This window comes from Xyrauchen texanus, chromosome 18 (genome assembly GCF_025860055.1).
Source record: "Xyrauchen texanus isolate HMW12.3.18 chromosome 18, RBS_HiC_50CHRs, whole genome shotgun sequence".
NCBI lineage: Eukaryota > Metazoa > Chordata > Actinopteri > Cypriniformes > Catostomidae > Xyrauchen > Xyrauchen texanus.
In genome coordinates, this window is record NC_068293.1 from 15,218,558 (window position 1) to 15,236,649 (window position 18,092).

At 35.1% G+C, this 18,092-nt stretch overlaps 2 protein-coding genes across 19 annotated transcripts in view; both read right to left on the bottom strand.

The window, feature by feature from the left end:
• The window catches only part of LOC127658657 (abl interactor 2-like), a 54,675-nt gene extending 46,720 nt beyond the window's left edge, over window positions 1–7,955 (bottom strand). For all 11 annotated transcript variants that reach the window (XM_052148059.1, XM_052148056.1, XM_052148058.1 and 8 more), the window contains exon 1: window positions 7,824–7,955. In XM_052148059.1, coding sequence (XP_052004019.1) covers window positions 7,824–7,940 — 117 coding nt within the window. In that variant the 5' untranslated portion in view covers window positions 7,941–7,955. The remainder of the gene's footprint in view (window positions 1–7,823) is intronic.
• Window positions 7,956–9,164: 1,209 nt separating this feature from the next.
• LOC127658619 (transmembrane protein 237A-like) lies at window positions 9,165–17,997 on the bottom strand. 8 transcript variants are annotated; one of them, XM_052147997.1, is made up of 14 exons: window positions 17,860–17,997; window positions 17,300–17,448; window positions 17,141–17,209; window positions 16,361–16,396; window positions 16,088–16,159; window positions 14,922–15,056; window positions 14,723–14,819; window positions 14,080–14,234; window positions 12,572–12,689; window positions 12,150–12,341; window positions 11,250–11,323; window positions 11,045–11,132; window positions 10,732–10,853; window positions 9,165–10,577 (listed from the first exon to the last, which is right to left on the bottom strand). In XM_052147997.1, exons 5-14 carry the CDS (start codon window positions 16,152–16,154, stop codon window positions 10,510–10,512), a joined length of 1,116 nt encoding a protein of 371 aa, XP_052003957.1. In that variant the 5' UTR covers window positions 16,155–16,159; window positions 16,361–16,396; window positions 17,141–17,209; window positions 17,300–17,448; window positions 17,860–17,997; the 3' UTR covers window positions 9,165–10,509. The 8 variants fall into 8 exon arrangements, with proteins under 8 accessions (XP_052003957.1, XP_052003958.1, XP_052003952.1 ...); XM_052147998.1 differs by lacking the exon at window positions 17,141–17,209; XM_052147992.1 differs by having other exon boundaries at window positions 16,088–16,396.
• Window positions 17,998–18,092: the final 95 nt, after the last annotated feature.

Consider the following 18,092-nt stretch of genomic DNA (forward strand, 5'->3'; position numbering starts at 1 on the left):
AAAGTCACAGCAATGACTACATGTACTGAGGAAATTGAACTCATCTGATGTTCAAAGGCCTATTTTATAACTTTTTAGAGTTCCTTTAATGAGAGTATTTTATGTTTCGCTTTCATTTGTTGGTTTCCCTCACTGTATATCAAAAACAAAAACCACCTTCAAGCCATTGTTAAAATATGCTCAAAAATAACAGATATACCTTAAGTAGTTTAAATGTATTTTATGAGCAACAGGTGATAAGAAGGCCTTATAGCATCATGGGAGATGAAACACATCCCTTGCACTCTCAGTTCGAGCTTTTGCCCATTGTGAGGTGTTTACGTGGTGTAAGGCGCCTTACAAATCAATATAAATTGTGCCTGTGGCTATTCGACTAAATAATGGTTGATATCAAAGTTTCTTATTATTAATGTATTTATTTGTAATATTTATTCTGAATGTGTGATCTGGTATGCTGAATTCTTGTTTAGTTATTGTGTGAAGCACTATATTAATCCCCGTGGGGCAATTAATAAAGTTCTAATAATAATTTCTGGGAGTACAGTGTGAAAAAAACCTCACACATACTATAAACTATACCTATTTATATACACGAATGCAAAATATCGACTGTCTAACATTCGCAAATATGCGCTTGTACATGAGGAATCCCAGAGTTTTATGTAAGAGGGAATCCCCCAATACTGCCTCGCAAATCAGATGCAGATCGCAATAGTAAGTTAAGGAAACAAACACAGCAACAACTCTGGATTATCTGGAAATAAAGCAAATCAAAAGAAAGTAAAATAGTGAAGTCTTATTCAGATGCACTGTGCCATGTTTACACAAGTGCCCTGGAAAGATAACATTGTTGTGAATAAAGCTGCTTACTGATGGAGCCACATGTATACGGGAGTAAAGAGCACACCACTTAAATGGTCCATGTAAATGGGAATGCTGTTTTATTGCAATGGGCCACTTTCTGGTGTCCATGTAAACGTAGCCACAGTCATAAACATCTTGTCAAACATTTCTCTGATTTAAGAATTTATGAGCTGGACATGGTGAAATTAATGACTTACAATTCAGTAAGCGTTTGATTCTCTAAAACGAAGCAGCTGTTAAGACTAATTCATTCAGGAGGTGGTAAGGCTGGGTATTGATATAGATTTTCTGTTTTAATTCGATTCCAATTCACAAGCTCTAGATTCAATCTGATTCCAATGTATTCAAACAACAAATAAGATTTTATATTTCTTTTTTTTTGTTTGTTACATATTTATTGTTAAATTGTATTGAACACATGCTAAAACCACTACGGTGTCTTTAAAAAAAATTTATACAATTATATAAATGATAATGAGAGGACTTGAATGGCTTTACCTCATCTGTGCGACGCTTGATTTGATTTAAATGTTTTTTTTTTTTTGCAGCTGCTTTTGATAAACAACTGACTGTAAAGAACAGAAAGGGTATATAAAGAGACATTATTCAATGACAAATGGGTTGCGTGGAACAACTTTTATTCTCAAAATGTAGTGAAAGGATCTTGATGCTGAACACTTCAAAACTAAACTACACAGTTACTGGTGAGTAAAATGTAAACATTTACCAGCCAGTTGCCAAATATATTCACTTCAGTCACATCGCACGTTATTTGTTTGCAAATGCGAGTGATTTTGGTTGCGCATTGAGTGAAAGATTGATCTTGGGATTTAAGAATCGATATAGAGATCGATCAAATGAAGGTCATGATCAATCAATTAATAGGAGGAAGTGTTGCATGCTTTGTGGAGTCAAAAGAATCAGCTTACATCAGTCATTCCTCTGGGAATCTGGCTACCCCGTTCATGCTATAAATTCCGCACTGTAGATTTCAAAGGACTGGCTCATATGAGTCATTTGTTCAGAAATCAGGTTGTGCACATCTACAGTATGTTTCACACTGTATGCTGCTGCAGGATCATCAACGCATGCAGAGTGCATCAATGCAGGATACATTGACAGTGTATTTTAATATGGTCTTCCGTCCGCATAGGCGCAGGAATGTTCTTTAGAGAATATTTGTTGGAGAATTGCTAAATGAAACCGAAAGACATGAAAATCCTTTTTTTCCAGTATTTTTAATTTTTTCATTTACACTGTCATTCCAAAAATGTCTGACAGTGGATTGACTTGCTAGAAAGACTTTTGATTTAGTGAGATATAAATATGCAGAGGGGTGAGAGACAGATTGTGGAGGAGGAGGACAAGAAAATAAAAAAAATTAAAAATGTTAGTAGAAGGTCTACTAACATTACTGTTCAGGTGTGGTCTAAAAAGAAATCTAATAAAGTAATCAATTGTAAAATAACACTGCATAGTTTATCATAGCTAGATTAATGCTTATTAATGCAGAAGTTATTCATTCAAGAGCTGTAAGTGATTTTCTCTTTGCCTTTTTTTGTTTGATTCGCAGTAATGTCTCAATCGTCAGCATGTTTATTAGACAGCTTCCCCTTAATTTTTTTAACACGCTATTTTTAACATGCTTGCACTTTCCTGGGTTGATACACTGGCAATGACTGTATCTAGAAGGTTATTGGCTCTTTTAGACTTCCTTTTCTACATCTGCATACAATATTGGGCATCCCAATTTCTCCAGTTAAATTTTAATACATGTGCTTTGTCTTGGGCTAAATAGTCTTTGAGCAAGATCATTGCGAATACATCATGATTAATTCATTTTCACTATATTGCCCAACCCTACCTTGAAGTTTAATTTTGCAATTATGATCAGCTAATTGTTAATTATCTTGCTCATTAAGAAATCTTAACTAATTTAACAATTCTTGTTCTGACTCCTCATTTCAGGTTCTATAAACAATTATTTTAATACTTTTGAGGAAGAACCATTTGGGGAAAAAAGGAGATTTACTGCCCCAACCTGTTGCAAAATTATGAGATCAAATTTGATAGAAATTATCACAAAAGGTGTGATTACATTAGCATTTTAATGACATTTCACTGGATTTGAAGCAAAAAAAATAAATGGAAATTTATAGTTTAGAATATGGCAAAGCCATTTATATACCCAGCATACACAAACTTCAAGCAGCGCATAAAAGAAAAAATTTATTCTCCAGTAAGCAGTCTCAGAGTTTGCCCTTACAGAAAAGACTCCTGGTGCCAGATGAAAGAATCCAACTGCCATTCTGCCCATAAAAGGAGAGGCATTCTTCACAAAGACTCACGCTGGCATCAACTCTCCAAACTTTCTTCTGCCTGGGCTTTAATTCAACATACTACTAAACTATTCTGTGATTGAAATAAGAATAATAATTTAAATCACCAGATCAGTATAGAGGTAACTGTCACAATCACACAATTAAGAAAATAAAGCAGAGGGTTCATTACAGACACATCAATTGCCACCCCCCTAGAGTGAGCTATCTGTATGGGCACAAAGTGGATTTCCTCTTAAGCACTTTAAGGGAGGTGTGGGGGGTTTGGTTATGGCTTATTACTGATGTATCAAAGCTCAGTGTTGTATGTGTATAAGTTTAACTTCATCCCAATCCTGTAAAATTATCCTAAAACTCAAGGCATACCCAAAGTAAATTTAAAGCTGTTCTTGAACATTTTGGAGTACATGCATGTTTTTGGTCACTTTTGAAAGGTGATACTCTGAAGTTTTTTACCCAGCAGTCAGAATTACTGTAAGTGCTACTGATTTTGAGTAATAGAAGTTTGAACACAATGAAATAGAAGTTTGTTTTTCCACCTGAATTTTTTTTGCATACAGATGCCTGCAAATGACTATAATTTAGCTATTAGCTTGATGGGATCACAGCATGAAGCCTTACCTTGTCCAAGTTCAAATTTCATAACAATACAACAAAAAATGAATATTTTACACTTGTTTTTCTAAGGGTACACCCAGGCGTTTTACAAGTGCCTTTTGGATACTCCAAAAGGACCCTTGGTAACCATGGCCATATACCTAGGATAAAAAGGCTACTAATTTTGGGATTGACAGCAGATCGAAGCGTTGAGAACAGCCAAGGGAGTCAAAAAAGTTGAGAAATACTCAACACCATTATGCAAATGAGAAGCAGAAAATGCTGGGCAGCAGCCACTCACAGCTGTAGCCGGGACGTCTGTAATAAGTGCTTCAAAATATGCCTTTAATGCAAATTATCTGCTGGATTACTTACTGAAAATAATAGACAATACACATTTGCTTTACATATTGCAAACATCCCCCAAAGCAGCAGCTTTCAAGCGTAATTGAGCTGATTTTTTCTGCGCCATTGAACACGTATGGTAAGCTGCAAACTGGATGCTGATAGTCAAAAGTCTTGCAACGGAGTCTACAGCTTCTTCAACCCAGGTCTTTATAATCTCAGTGATCCAGGACTAGAATTTAATACTAAAGTTGTTTTACTATGCTTTTTACCCTAAAAAAATCTCAATCTAATGAGTTCCTCCTGCTCTTTCATCTACAAACCCTTCTCCTTGAGGGAATATTCCAATACTTTCTCAACTTAAAAACCAAAAGGTCTGAGAAATGTGTGCATCATTATATTGTCTCCATGGCTGCCTTCAAAACAAACATTTTGGAATGGTGATCCCACCTTCCAAGATTCCATTATTCTGAGCAGCCCACTGAGTCAGCTCACATCAATCAAACATGGTTCCAATAACAAGTGGAACTCTCCTCAGCAAGAGAATCAAAACAAGCTGGAACATGGTTCCAATTACAAGTGGAACTCTCCTCAGCAAGAGATAATCAAAACAAGCTGGAACAATCTGGAATGGATATAGGATACCCTGCCACAAACACACAACTAAATGCCTGTACTGTAAACAAATATTTTCATAAATAAATACAGCAAGACTAGTTATAATATGACTGTTCCCATATAGAACATTTTACCGAGTTGGGACTGTGCTAGTGAAAATCTTTTGTTTTTTTTCTGACTCCATAAAAGATATTGTTTTTTTCTGACTCCATAAAAGATATTGCTTTTTTCTGACTCCATAAAAGATATTGTTTTCCTTTCATCAGAATCTATTCTAATTAAGCAATCTTTAGGAATATTTGAAGGCAAACAAGGCCAGCTTATTTCCATATATAAAATATAATTCAAACAGAACATATATTTGACAGGAGGAAAACCTTGTCTATAATTGTTGATGAGTCTTGGAGGTCCAGACTTTAAACCCATTTATGTACTTGCCCTCATACATTAGTTACAGTACAATGCTATAAGCATAGTAGGGCTGTCAAATTAAAATTTAAAATTTGAATATTTGTAGAATTTAAGAAAAATATGCACATTCTAATGCTGAAACTGTGCATTAGAATTTTGGATGCGTGTCAAGAACTGACGATGTCTTCAGATTGATCAAATTCTTGCACTGAAAAAGGCTAGACACAGCACAAACAAATACAGTTTAACAGAAAGCAGGTGCCTCGATATACTTTTTAAATATTTTTTTTAATTAGACACGGCATCTAAAACAGCGCTCCTGCACGAGATGCTAAATAAACAAAAACAAAGATGTTCTTCTAGCGCACGTTTGCAAAGAAAAACAAATTGCTGTTACAGAAAACTCTAAAGCACTATTTACTCTGTTCTCTATTTTATTACTGGCTCTTGAATAATTACTTTAACATGTTGATTTGCAATCGCTCGCACTCGGGAGTGACGTCACTCTGTTTACATTTAATATATAATTTAACGTAAATAAATTTTATGTTAACAAATTATACATCTTTTCAAAGCTCTAAGGGTTCAACACTGATATCAAATCTCTGTTTCACGTTAGCAATGCTCCAGAAACAGCAATTTAGTTATTTGTGCCAGGGTACAATTGAAAACATGCAATATCAAAATGGGACTTGATACCCTTGTTATGAAAACGCGATCACCAGATGAATACAGTTTGCCACACTTGGGTCTATTGTCCATGACAAGCGTTCATTGGAAAACATCCAATAGACTTTTTGTCCATTAAAGTGATAAATCTGAGAAATATTGATATATTCTCCATTGTTTACATGAGATCTCGCCTGAAAGAATTACCCTTTGTCATCGTTCTACAACAAAATATGCAATCTGAGCAACATTCATGTTGTAAAACTGTATATGATCTTACATATTAGAGTCTCGTATACAAAACGAGTCTGTCTCTAAAGTCTATTTTTTTTAAATGCGTTGTAGTTTTATTCATAATAGCCAAGCAGTGCAGTCAGATTTTGTGCCGTCTTGAAAGCCAGAGCCTTAATTTTACTCTGTATACTGGCAGTGATTTTCAGAGAAAAAAAGCTTGCAGGAAGCAAATTTTTTTGTTAGATCATCTTCAAATTTGAAACAAAACTTCTTTAGACTTGTGGTTTTGAGAACATTGTATTGCTGGGATGTCTTGGCACATTTATTATTGTTTTTTAGATTATAAAATCATGTTTGGAACAAAATATTTCCATTACTATAAACTTCAGCTTCTCTAACATTAAGAAATAACAACATTAATTCTGAAACTTGGGAAATAAAGCCCAAAGTGTCTTCTTTCAAAAGATACTACAACTGTGTCCATACTCCAAAGGGTTCAGAAAATACAACCATTTAAGTTCAGGTATGTCATTTTCATGGTTTGTGCTCTAAAAGGGTGTGCGTATAAACAGGTTAAATGCTTGAAGCAATATTGACTTGAAGGATACATTGTTTTAATTTAATTTGTTAATATTAAACCTTTTTTTTTAAGTGTTTTCAATAGCATATTGGTTTAATTATTTTATTGAATTTTTTGTGGTTAGTGTGCAGTGGGAGGAAAGTCACGGCAAATGTTTGGGAACCAATGCCTATATCAAAAGACATGACATATTGAGTTTCTTAAGAGTGCCATATGGCTAGTTGACAGCAGGTTCTAGAGCTTTTTTTTTAAATCAACATCAAGATTTTCAATTTGAACATGATGTGTATAGAGGAAAGAATATATACAATTTACAGGTGCTGTAACTGGTCACCATTTGGATAATTACAAGATTCTATTTTAATTACAAGTTTTATTATATTTCAGCCCCCATATGGTTAATTGTGATACTTTTTTTTAAAGTACAAATAGGCCTATTTCATGAAGTCTCTCAATTACCATCAGGTTAAAACATATAATTTTTTTAGATGAAGTAAAACAAGTCACACTGCAAGACATGCAAACTTCCCACAAGTGCTTATTACTTGACAGTGTTCAAACACAATGCAAATTCCTTAGGTGAACCTGTTTCGATGGTTACACATTCAACACTAAAATGAAATGGGTTTTTACGTTTTATAATGCACAATACAACCTGTATCAATAAGGGAGATTCACTATATACTTTTAGCGATATAGATTTCTCCACCACCTGTTTCTCAAATCGGCATGATCGTTTCTAACATCGACAGCAAGTGTTATCGGTCTGCAAAAGCAACCTTTTGTTTCGTACGGTATTGTACTCTAATGTAAGCATATTGCACCCGCACGGGGGGACAGAACAGCAGAAGTTACCACTGCGCGAGATTATCGTGTACGCGTTACTGTCAGCGTGCTGCGATTCATCACAAATCTGTGCTGCTCAAACCATCTCCTGCAAAAGTAGCCATCGCCTTACTTTACAACCTCGCAAACAAGTGTTGTAAACTTTTTACAGCATATCTCAATGCTGGGAAGCCGTAGTTGCATGCATGTAGTTTGTGCTCTGCCTCAACAGATGACCAACAGACAGCATATACGGTGTAGACACTTATAGCTGACACTTCTGCTGCCCACATAAACTTCATATCCAATGTGCATTCCTCTCAAACGCTTGGCCTACTCACCTGCACGTAGTTACTTTCACAGTATTCGGCGACTCTTTCGAGGTTTGTATAACTATCCAGTAACGCTCTGCGACCCGCTGGAATTTCCTCCTCCAGCAGCATCTGCAGCTCCGCCATCTTTACATCCCTCCACAGTCCACGCGCGCAACGAGCGACAGGAAGTGGTAAGGCGGCCTCACCTCCCGCTGAGTTTTGGGGAGAGTCTAGAAGGGATCCCTCTTTCGTCAACTTCTCGCACATGTGCAGTCTGTTATGTATGTCTAAGTATATGTAACTACGTTCATCAATTAACTGTGCTTATCAAAAGAACGTCATATAAAGTTAAACATCCGTTCAAGATGGTTAGCAAATAACAAGGGCATGCTCATGAACTGCTTTTTATTTTAAACAACATAAGCGTTGATTATACAGTAGAGGATAGCAACATATCTGCCGCAGTGACGTGATGTACTTAAGGAATCGAGAATGGGTGGCGAGCGCTCCTCGTTGCTGTGAGTTCCGCAGTTTGCGCTCGTTTCCACTCCAATCCCATAGAAAAATGCAAACAAATGTGTCCCCTACTCAAACTATACATCCAATGAGGTACAGATGCCATTTTTTAAATTAAAATTTAAAAAGTTTAATATGGCCAGATTAGAACATGTAACCTCCTATGCAATGGGCAAATTAATTACAACTAGATCACCAACCAGTCAGACTTCTACCGATGCTGATTGATGTAGGCTACTTTTCCACTGACAATCCCATGACAGACAATAGCGCACATAGAGATGAAGTTTTCATATTTATTAGTGAAATATTTATTTTAGAGCTTGAATTGATCATAAAGAATGACTACTTCTCAAAACAGTCTATTTAAAATAACATTTTACTAGCGCTCATCGTTGCTGTGCGACTTCAACCGCCGTGTACAATCTGTAGAATCTCGCGTGTTTGACGAAAGAGGGATATCTTTTAGACACGACCGATAACCAGGGAAGCGCGTTAACGAATAATACTATGACGAAGGATTGGCTAATAGACATTAATTGGATCGACTGACGACGCTTGTCCTATTTCTTTCTTTTTTATTATTAATTAAACTTCAAACATACAAAACTGCACAATATATATATATATATATATATATATATATATATATATATATATATATATATATATATATATATATATATATATATATAAAAGAGAGAGAGAGTGAGAGAGACAAACATACAGCCAGGGGGTAGGATAAACATTATGTAAAAATATTAAAGGATCACATAAAGAAACATTTTTAATTGCAAAAACAGTTTTAATTGCTTTCTTATTATTTGAATGAAAAACAGTTTTGAAATATATTTGAATTTATTTTTCAACAACCAAAAACAAAAGGTTGGGTTTTCTGTACTTACATTTATATTAAATTTAGCAAAGAAAATAAATTACATTTATAATATATTATTCTTTCCTTTTATTTGAGAGGATATTAGTAAAACCATATATAACTTTTTCTAAACACGCTTGGCATATTTCGGTAGCTTTGCTGAAGCATCCAGATACGTCAAATGATTAATATTAATGAGTTTAGACTTCGCCATAGTAGGAGTCGTAATTTCTCATTCAAAGAAGCGGAGTGGTGATGTAGAGTTCAATGCTCTACACATATAAATGAATTGCATTGCAAACGAGCCGTTATTTTATAGAAGACATAATTTTCTACGCTACATTGTGTGTGTATATAATATATTATAATATGATATCATATAATATAATCCCTTGATTTAATCATAATTTACCCCTCTCAGAATTAATTAGTCTTCTTATCAAATTAATTTGTATTAATGGCGTGATGCACATTTCTGCAAGAAAGCAAAACTGAGAAGAGTCTTAGGTAATTAAGTAATTACATTGTGAGATCATCACATTAACTTTTATTTGGAAATTGCGCCCCCTGTGTTATTTCAACGGCACAGTTAATCACAGAATTTCACCTGGACTAATATGGCAGATTTGTGTTGTGTTTATGTGTATGTTACCTGTGCTCTAAAATAATGACTCTTTTGTACATTTCAAGCATTGACATGCTATAGCCTCCATCTAAAACTTGAATATCTTTAAAATATTTCTATATTTATTATCCATATATTTTTATTACCTCAGATGCATTTTGAGAATACATGGAATGTTTGTGCTCTAAAAAATGTTTGTCAGTATTAATTTGTCACACTACAGAACTACTGTTTAAAGTTAAAAGCTGACTAAAAAAGTGACCAGTTAAACTTCTAAAAATATACACTGTGCCTTATGCTGTATATCCTAACCTAAAATCTTGATGTTAAAAATAGTTGTTTGACAAATGTTATTTGTCAGCTACCCAGAAAAACATAATAGTCTCAAGACAGGTTCATGACTCCTATTATAAAAATGGCAAATTTTGCAAGACAGTTTAGATTCACAGTAAATAAAATGTAAAAGACCATGATCAAAGAGCAACATGAAACTTTACAAACATTTTTACTTATCCGTTAACACAATAAGTATCAATACAGCTATAGCAAGCTCAAAAATATAGTACAATGCAAAATATTTACTTCAAATAGTTTAACACAAAACTGTTTAATGTCTTATTAATACAGTCCATGTCAATATCTGAAATATATATATATTTTTTTTATCATTGATAAATGAAAAGCATCGATCAGTCTCAGGCAGCGATCTCAATTTTCTCATCATGACGTGGAAACTCCTCTACTTCCATTGCCATTAAAAACTCTGACAGTAAAGATAAAATAATATGAGCATTTATTAGTATGGAAATGTATAATATCCACTTACTTGGAGTATCTCTCTCTCACACATGCACGCACACACACACACACACACACACGCACGCGCACACACACACACACACTTTATGAGCGCTTACCTTCAGTGTAGTCCATGTCTGGCCGTGTAGCAACAAACACCCAGGCCAATCCAACCAGCAGAGCTACAACCAGGTTTACTACGATCCAGGGCTGTAGAATCTGATGTTCTGAACCAGGTGGCCTAAAAAACATCCAGCATTTAACCAGAATAGATTTGCTGCATGTGATTTATCAAAGTATGGTAACTTCATATAGCAATTATGATACAGATCTGACTATCACTCAGTTTACAGATTGATGTGATGATTCTGGCAGTAATGTTTTATGGAGATGACAGTGTATTATATAACGCCTATAGTTTGGCAAACTCACCAAAGTGTCTCATTGTCTGTGGGGTAGAGATGTATACGATCACTGGTCATCTGCTGACTTAGAGACAGAATAAGGGCAGCAAAGTACACTAGAACAAAAATACAGAAAGTTGAGGAACTGCTCAAAATGTTCAAAAACACTGAGTCATTAATATCTCTTGTGCTGTCTCAAGTGCTGTGCTGTATTGATTTTTATTTTTACTTACAGAAGGAAGCGAGAGCCACTGGATCAAGACTGAGAACTCCTCGTAGAGCCATGGAGGCTTTAGCCAGATTCACCCTGATGTAAAAGATGGTACAGACAACTGACTCTATACATGCATTCTGTAAAATGCCATGGCATATAATGCATAATAGGTTTAGATATAGTTCTGAGCCTGAATGCTGAATAGTCAATACAGCGTTCAAGCCATAGAAATATATATGATGTAGTAACAGCTTTGACATGAAACACCTGTTGTCCCATCGTTCTACAGTATGTGCATTAGCAATAGTACTGTTAATGTTTACATGTCAGCAAAAGGATTAACTACAGCTATTTTGTGTAGTATCTATTGCAATCATTGATATTCATACTTAAAGGGTTAGTTCACCCAAAAATGAAAATTCTCAAGGGCAACATTAAGTAATCCAGATGACCCTGGTGGTTAAATCCATATCTTCTGAAGCAATATGTTAAGTGTAGGTGAGAAACAGATCAAAATTTAAGTCCTTTTCCCTTCACTTTTACTTTCTCCTTTTGTTTTTGGTGATTCACATTCTTCATGCACATCGACCCTGCTGGGGAGAATTTATTATTAAAAAAAGGACTTAAATATTTATCTGTTTCTCAACTACACCCATCATATCATGTCTGAACACATGGATTTAAACACTGGTGTCATATGGATTACTTTAATGTTCCCTTTATGTGGATTTTGGAGCTTCAAAATGTTGCCACCCATTCACTTGCATTGTATTAACCTACAGAGCTGAAATATACTTCTAAAAATCTTAATTTGTGTTCAGCAGATGAAAGAAAGTCATAAACATCTGGGATGCCATGAGGGTGAGTAAATCATGAGAGAATAAACATTTTGGGGGTTTTACAACCCATTTCCACACACCTGTCAAAGGCAGACACAGTGCTGATAGCCAGCAGGAGGTAGAGCAGAGACTGTGCTGGGTAAGCCAGTCTATTAAACTGCTGGAGAAGTTTGGGTAGTGTGGTCAGCTGCTCTCCAGCCAACACATACACAACAATGATATTCCACACAGCATATCCTGCCAGAAATCCATGCGAGAAGAGTCCAATGATCCTACAGGAACCACACAAAGGAAAAACACTATTTCAGGATAAAATGTTATTGATTGATTTGAAGCAACCATTGAATTTAATTGGCACAATTTCATTATGTTCATTATTCATAGAAACTAAGGACTGTTTTGAAACGGAAAGGTTTCTTTTTTATCATATTTGATTGAATTGTAGTTGAGAAGATATATGTTAGGCTGTTTGTGACAAGGTGATCTCCCACACTAAATTCACCTGAAGCCACTGTGGACCATCATGGCAACATCTCGTGTATTCAACATGGGTCTGGCCTCCATGTACTCCTCCAGCTGGTCATGGGATAAGTCCAAATGATCTTTGGCCTGGAACCGGCCTGCATTAGAGATATTATTTTATGAGGTCATCTTAACAGTGGTCTAAAACTCTCATTGTTCTTTTTTCCTATTGTATTGTATTGTATTGGCAACATTTATAATATTGAATCGTCACTGTGCAGTATTATCAAAGAATTACAAAATAGATAAGTAGAACTAATATAAAGGTATTTCACTATCACACAATAATCTGAATCCATAAATGGGTAGTTGGCACATAACTTGTCCATGGAAAAAGGAAAATGTACTGTATATGAACAGAACAGTGCAAAAGTTTTAGGCACTTGTGAAAAATGTTGCATAGTGAGGATATCTTAAAAAATTATGACATAAATAGTTTTAATTATTCATTAATGTCACACAACGTCCAGTAAACATATAAAAGCTAAACCAATATTCGGTGTGACCACTTTTGCTAATAAAACAGCACCAATTCTCCTAGGAACACCTGACCACAGGTGATTTTTCTTGGTTGTTGGCAGTTAGGATGTTCCAAGCTTCTTGGAGAATTCACCACAGTTTTTCTATCTAATTAGGTCTCAATTGCTTCTGTCCATTTATGTAATCACAGACTGGCACAATGTTCAGTAGGGGGTCTGTGGGGGGCCCATGTCATCTGCTGCAGAGCTCCCTGTTCTTCTGTTCTAATCTTTTCTATTTGTAAAAGTAATGTTTGTGAGTCTAACATTTATATTTCCTATTGACACTAAAGATGAAGATATAAATAACCATCTTAAGACAAATGCTTTTGTGAAACACCTTAACAACCTAAGACTTTTGCAGTTTTGTACACACACACACACACACACACACACACACACACACACACACACACACACACACACACACACTGTATACATAGAGTCTTTAAAGCACTTCCGGCAGTTATTTTTCTATGTAAACAAGCAGCATACAAGTGCAACTTCTATCTACTTGAATGGGGAAAGACCAAAATCTCCAAAACAGTTGGTCAAGATTGCAATCAAAGAACATATTTCAAATCAGCGGTTAACACTGGCAACATGAATTGTGATCTTTAGCTCAGATCACACTGAAAATGTATTTTTCATGCTGGTTCAGCTAATGTGCATGCCCATTCTCGTGTTGACTGACAGGCGATGTCTGTATCTAAAAGATGATCGGCTCTTTTACCTGTAAGGCAGGACTACCTTTTCTACATCTGCCACTTTGGGTGTTCCAGTTTCTCAGATTAATTTTAATGCCAGTGATTTGTCTTGGGCTAAACGGTCTTTGGTTTAGCGTGTCACACTAGGACTTGGAACGTGAACTTTCCAAAAAGCATGAATAGCTAAGCTCACACATAATCCCTTAATTAATGATATCTCTCTTAAAGTATATGTTTCCATTCTTTCTTGAGATGAAACTTACGGTTCTTTTCTACAAACGCTTTTCTGATTGGATGGCTGTGATACAGAGGCGCAGAGAATAGAGAACATTGGGAAATCGGTGCGTGCACATCAGTGATGATGTCATCTTCCACACCTAGCTCATTATGGGAGTGGTTCTCCAACATCTTGGCCTTCCTTCATAAAATAGAGGAGGCCATTACTTTTCCTACAAAAAAAAAGTAATCACAACTGCTATGAAACTACGGCTCACCAAGTAAACTTTGACTCTTAGCCACTCGAAGATATAAGAAAATATTACATCCAATAAACACAAATAGTATCCTGTGTTAAAGGAATAGTTCACCCAAAAATAACCATTTTATTCAGCCCCATGCAATCCCAGATGTGTATTACTTTTTTCTTCTACAGAACACAAATGAAGGGTTTGGGGACAAACAGAGCTGAGATATTTAAAACAAATCTTTGTGTTCTGCAGAAGAAAGAAAGTCATACACATCTGGAATGGTATGAGGGCAAGTACATGATGAGAGAATTTATTTTTGGGTTAGCTATCCCTTTAAGTATGAATATCAATGATGGCATTAGATACCGTAATCAAACTCCATAATGCACCTGTCCAGTTTTATTCGCATTATATTCTATTAAAATGTTATGCCTCTTACCGTTTCCTCTTTGTTTTTTTGGTAACTTCCTCACCATCTATATGGGTCTCTTGAACATCTCCATTAGCAAGGTCTTGTTGTTGTTCACTGACATGATCTTTTAAAACAGTTATTAGCAAAATTACCATTAGTCTGAAAACAGAAAATTAACACCAATTGCACAAAGCAAAAGTGAATTGCATTATGATAAATTGATGACCTAAAGCAGGAGCCTTCTTTTTCTTCTTCTTTTTCAGTGGTGGATTCTCCTGAGGTTCAGGGGTCAGTGGCTCTCTGCTATCAGACTGTCTGTGACTCTCAAGACCCTCCATTTCTACAGCTGGCTCTGGCCCAGCTGGTATTTTATGAGTAGTATCGAATTTTAAAAGAAAAGAAAGAAATTTGGAGGAGAAGATCACACATGTTTTTACAAGAAAAGAAACAGTAAGACTTGAATAATAACATTTTTGTTTTGAATTATGAGCTGAAATATATATATATATATATATATATATATATATATATATATATATATATATATATATATATATATATATATATATCTCTACCAGCAGAGGTTACTCTTACACCAATGAACTACAATTGCTCAGCAGTGGATACATGGAATGGTATGAAAGGGCCCAACAAAAAAGATGTCTCCAAGGTAACCTTATCTATACATGGTTAACATGAAAATTATGAGTTAGCATGAAAATGATAAACAAATCAGTTATGTTTTGCCAAGTATACCTTTGTGCACTGTATACCATTTGCACTATTCACCATTCTGTAAAGTGTGTTAAAATGGAATTAAAGCTGTCATGAAGTTACATTATTTTCTTAACAAATAATCTACATAATGTTTAAGAAAATGGGTTTGTGTTTTTAAAGAAAAATTAAATTTATCATGTGAATCAGAGTTTTAATTTAAAACTCTGATCAACTGGCCCAAGTGGGGAAAATAGTTTTTGCTGAAGTAATAAATTACTGTAATCTAATTACTTTGTTAGTCAAAAAGTAGAGCAACACATTAAACTCTTGTAATCAAATAAGTTACTGACTTTCAATTAAGATAATTAGTACATTACATCTATCTATCTATCTATCTATCTATCTATCTATCTATCTATCTATTACTGTAATCTCATTCATTCATTTGCTCATCTTGCGTGTTAGCCTGATTTTCTCAGTTACCTTACATCCTAACATGTCCCAAATAGGTTTCTGTTTTAAGTAGACAAATCAATAATTTCAACAAGGACAGTTTCTTTTTATGGTCATTCAGAAATAATGATTTAGTTACAATGACAGAGGAGTACCAAGTAATTAATGAGAATAGTTCAAAGACCTGCACTAGAAAGGGAATTTATGAGAGTCTTTCATTACCTTCTGTTTCCTCCGCTTCATTGATCTCCTTCTTGACTTTCTTTTTCTTGTGTTTGACACTTGGCATTTTGGCTACAGTATTATGGAGAAATAGGTCAAGCTGTTTTGTGCACAGTTACACCAGTCCCATCTAGTGTATATAGTCATTAGATTAGGTACAGTATCTACAGGGCTCAAGCAGTACAGAATCTATACACAAGTAAGGGCTTCAAGATTTACTACTTGCTAAACCTTCCGTTTGTGTGTTCAGCAGATTTAAGCACAGAATCTGACCTCTGATGTCTTGAATTCATTCACCCAAAATCAGCACTGTTGGAATCAGAAAAAAGAATTCATAAAATTCAGATAACATTTAATTCTTTCAGTTCATCTTTTTAAGTTAATTGAGTATGCAGTCTGGTGTTATTGTGTGACTAAAGTGTTGAGTGTAGAGTGTATGTATGTTGCTTTAAATTAAACCCATAGTGGATATAGTTATTTTCCTGAGAGAGGATTATTCGAACAAGGGTAAAGGTCACTGAACTGCCTCTTTCTGCCCGACTTAAGCTTTTTAAGTAATTAGCAAGTCTTTGACAGGGAAGGTAAATATAATTGGTTTGGTCTCAAAGTCTGTTTGCTTATGACAAAGATGTTCATAATATTAATGTAAGCCAAAATTAATGTAAATATTTACTGGATCTGTTAATGAAATATTCAAAATAATGTTTGACTGGACATGTTAGGGCACTGTGTGAATGTCACTCTAAAAATGTATAAGACACCCTTGAGTAGGCCTACATTATATCTATCTCTATAAATCTCTCTCTTTCTCCCTCTCTATTAACATTAAAGTGGCATCATACTTCTGTTTATTGACCTTATATGACCTTAATAATTCATTGAGTGTCTGACAATGCAATGAGAGGAATTCCACACTGAACAGATAGAGAATAAATGGGTTAAGATCAACACCTAATAATATAAGGGAGAGCACGACAAGTTCGTTTTTTACTCCAGTGAATATTTCATGAATTAAGTGAATTTTAGAAAGTTAATTTCTATATAGGCACATACCTTAAAGGCAAAAAATTGTTTCCAACATTATTACCCAGGGAAACCAACAGCAGGGTAAGTTGTGGATACCTGCTATTAAATAACTTTTTAATAAACATTTCAGTCACATTTAAAGGAAAAGTTCACAGAAAAATGAAAATTTGCTGATAATTTACTCACCCTCAGGCCATCCAAGATGTATATGACCTTCTTTCTTCATCAGAACAAGATTTAACATTTTTAGGAAAGTATCCCTGGTTTTTAGCTTCATCCAATGCAAGTGAACAGTAAAATAGTTATGAAGCACATAACAATGGCTCCAGTCTCCCCTATATTTAAAAGAAAAATCTCAGTGGCAAGTCACCACTTCTCTGATCCAATTTTAAAATAAAACATCCAGGCTACATCAGGTAAACAGGTGATTTGTGATCACAATCCAACTACAATCTGATTATAGCAGAATATAATCAGGTCACATGGTCACACAAGAGGAATGTCAAAACATAGGCCATGTACCACATACACAAAAACTTTTGTATTCAGGTCTTATTTTTCAAGTCTGCATTTGAAATAATATACATTTACAAATAAATCTTATACAGCTTGCTTTAATCAAAGCAAAAATAAATAAATAAAAATGTGACATTAGATTAAGTATAAGGCCTAGTACAGCACACACATATATTATTTAGTGCTCTTTGGGTTCTTATTCGAATATAATCCTGAGTGTGATGACTTACCGTTTGTTTTCCTCTCATTATTGTCAGGTTGGAGTCACGGTGCAGGAGCTAATAGTGTGAGAGGAGGGAAGAAGTCTTGGCTTTGTCATCATCCTGTCTAATCCTTGGCCTAATCCTCACAGATGTGCATCTGCCAAGTAGGGAATTAGTGTGGCATAGATCGGTGAGTGAGGACACCCTGAGAGAAACACACACACACTCCATTAATCACAGCGGTTACATAATATTTATTC

Excerpts from the sequence above, each read along its gene's own strand:
- LOC127658619 (XM_052147998.1), bottom strand. The coding sequence starts at position 16,154 with ATGCCAAGTGTCAAACACAAGAAAAAGAAAGTCAAGAAGGAGATCAAT. Across the intron at positions 11,133-11,249 it reads AGTGGCTCTCGCTTCCTTCT|TGTACTTTGCTGCCCTTATT; the intron begins GTAAGTAAAAAT and ends TTTTTGTTCTAG. Across the intron at positions 10,854-11,044 it reads ACAGACAATGAGACACTTTG|GCCACCTGGTTCAGAACATC; the intron begins GTGAGTTTGCCA and ends GATGTTTTTTAG.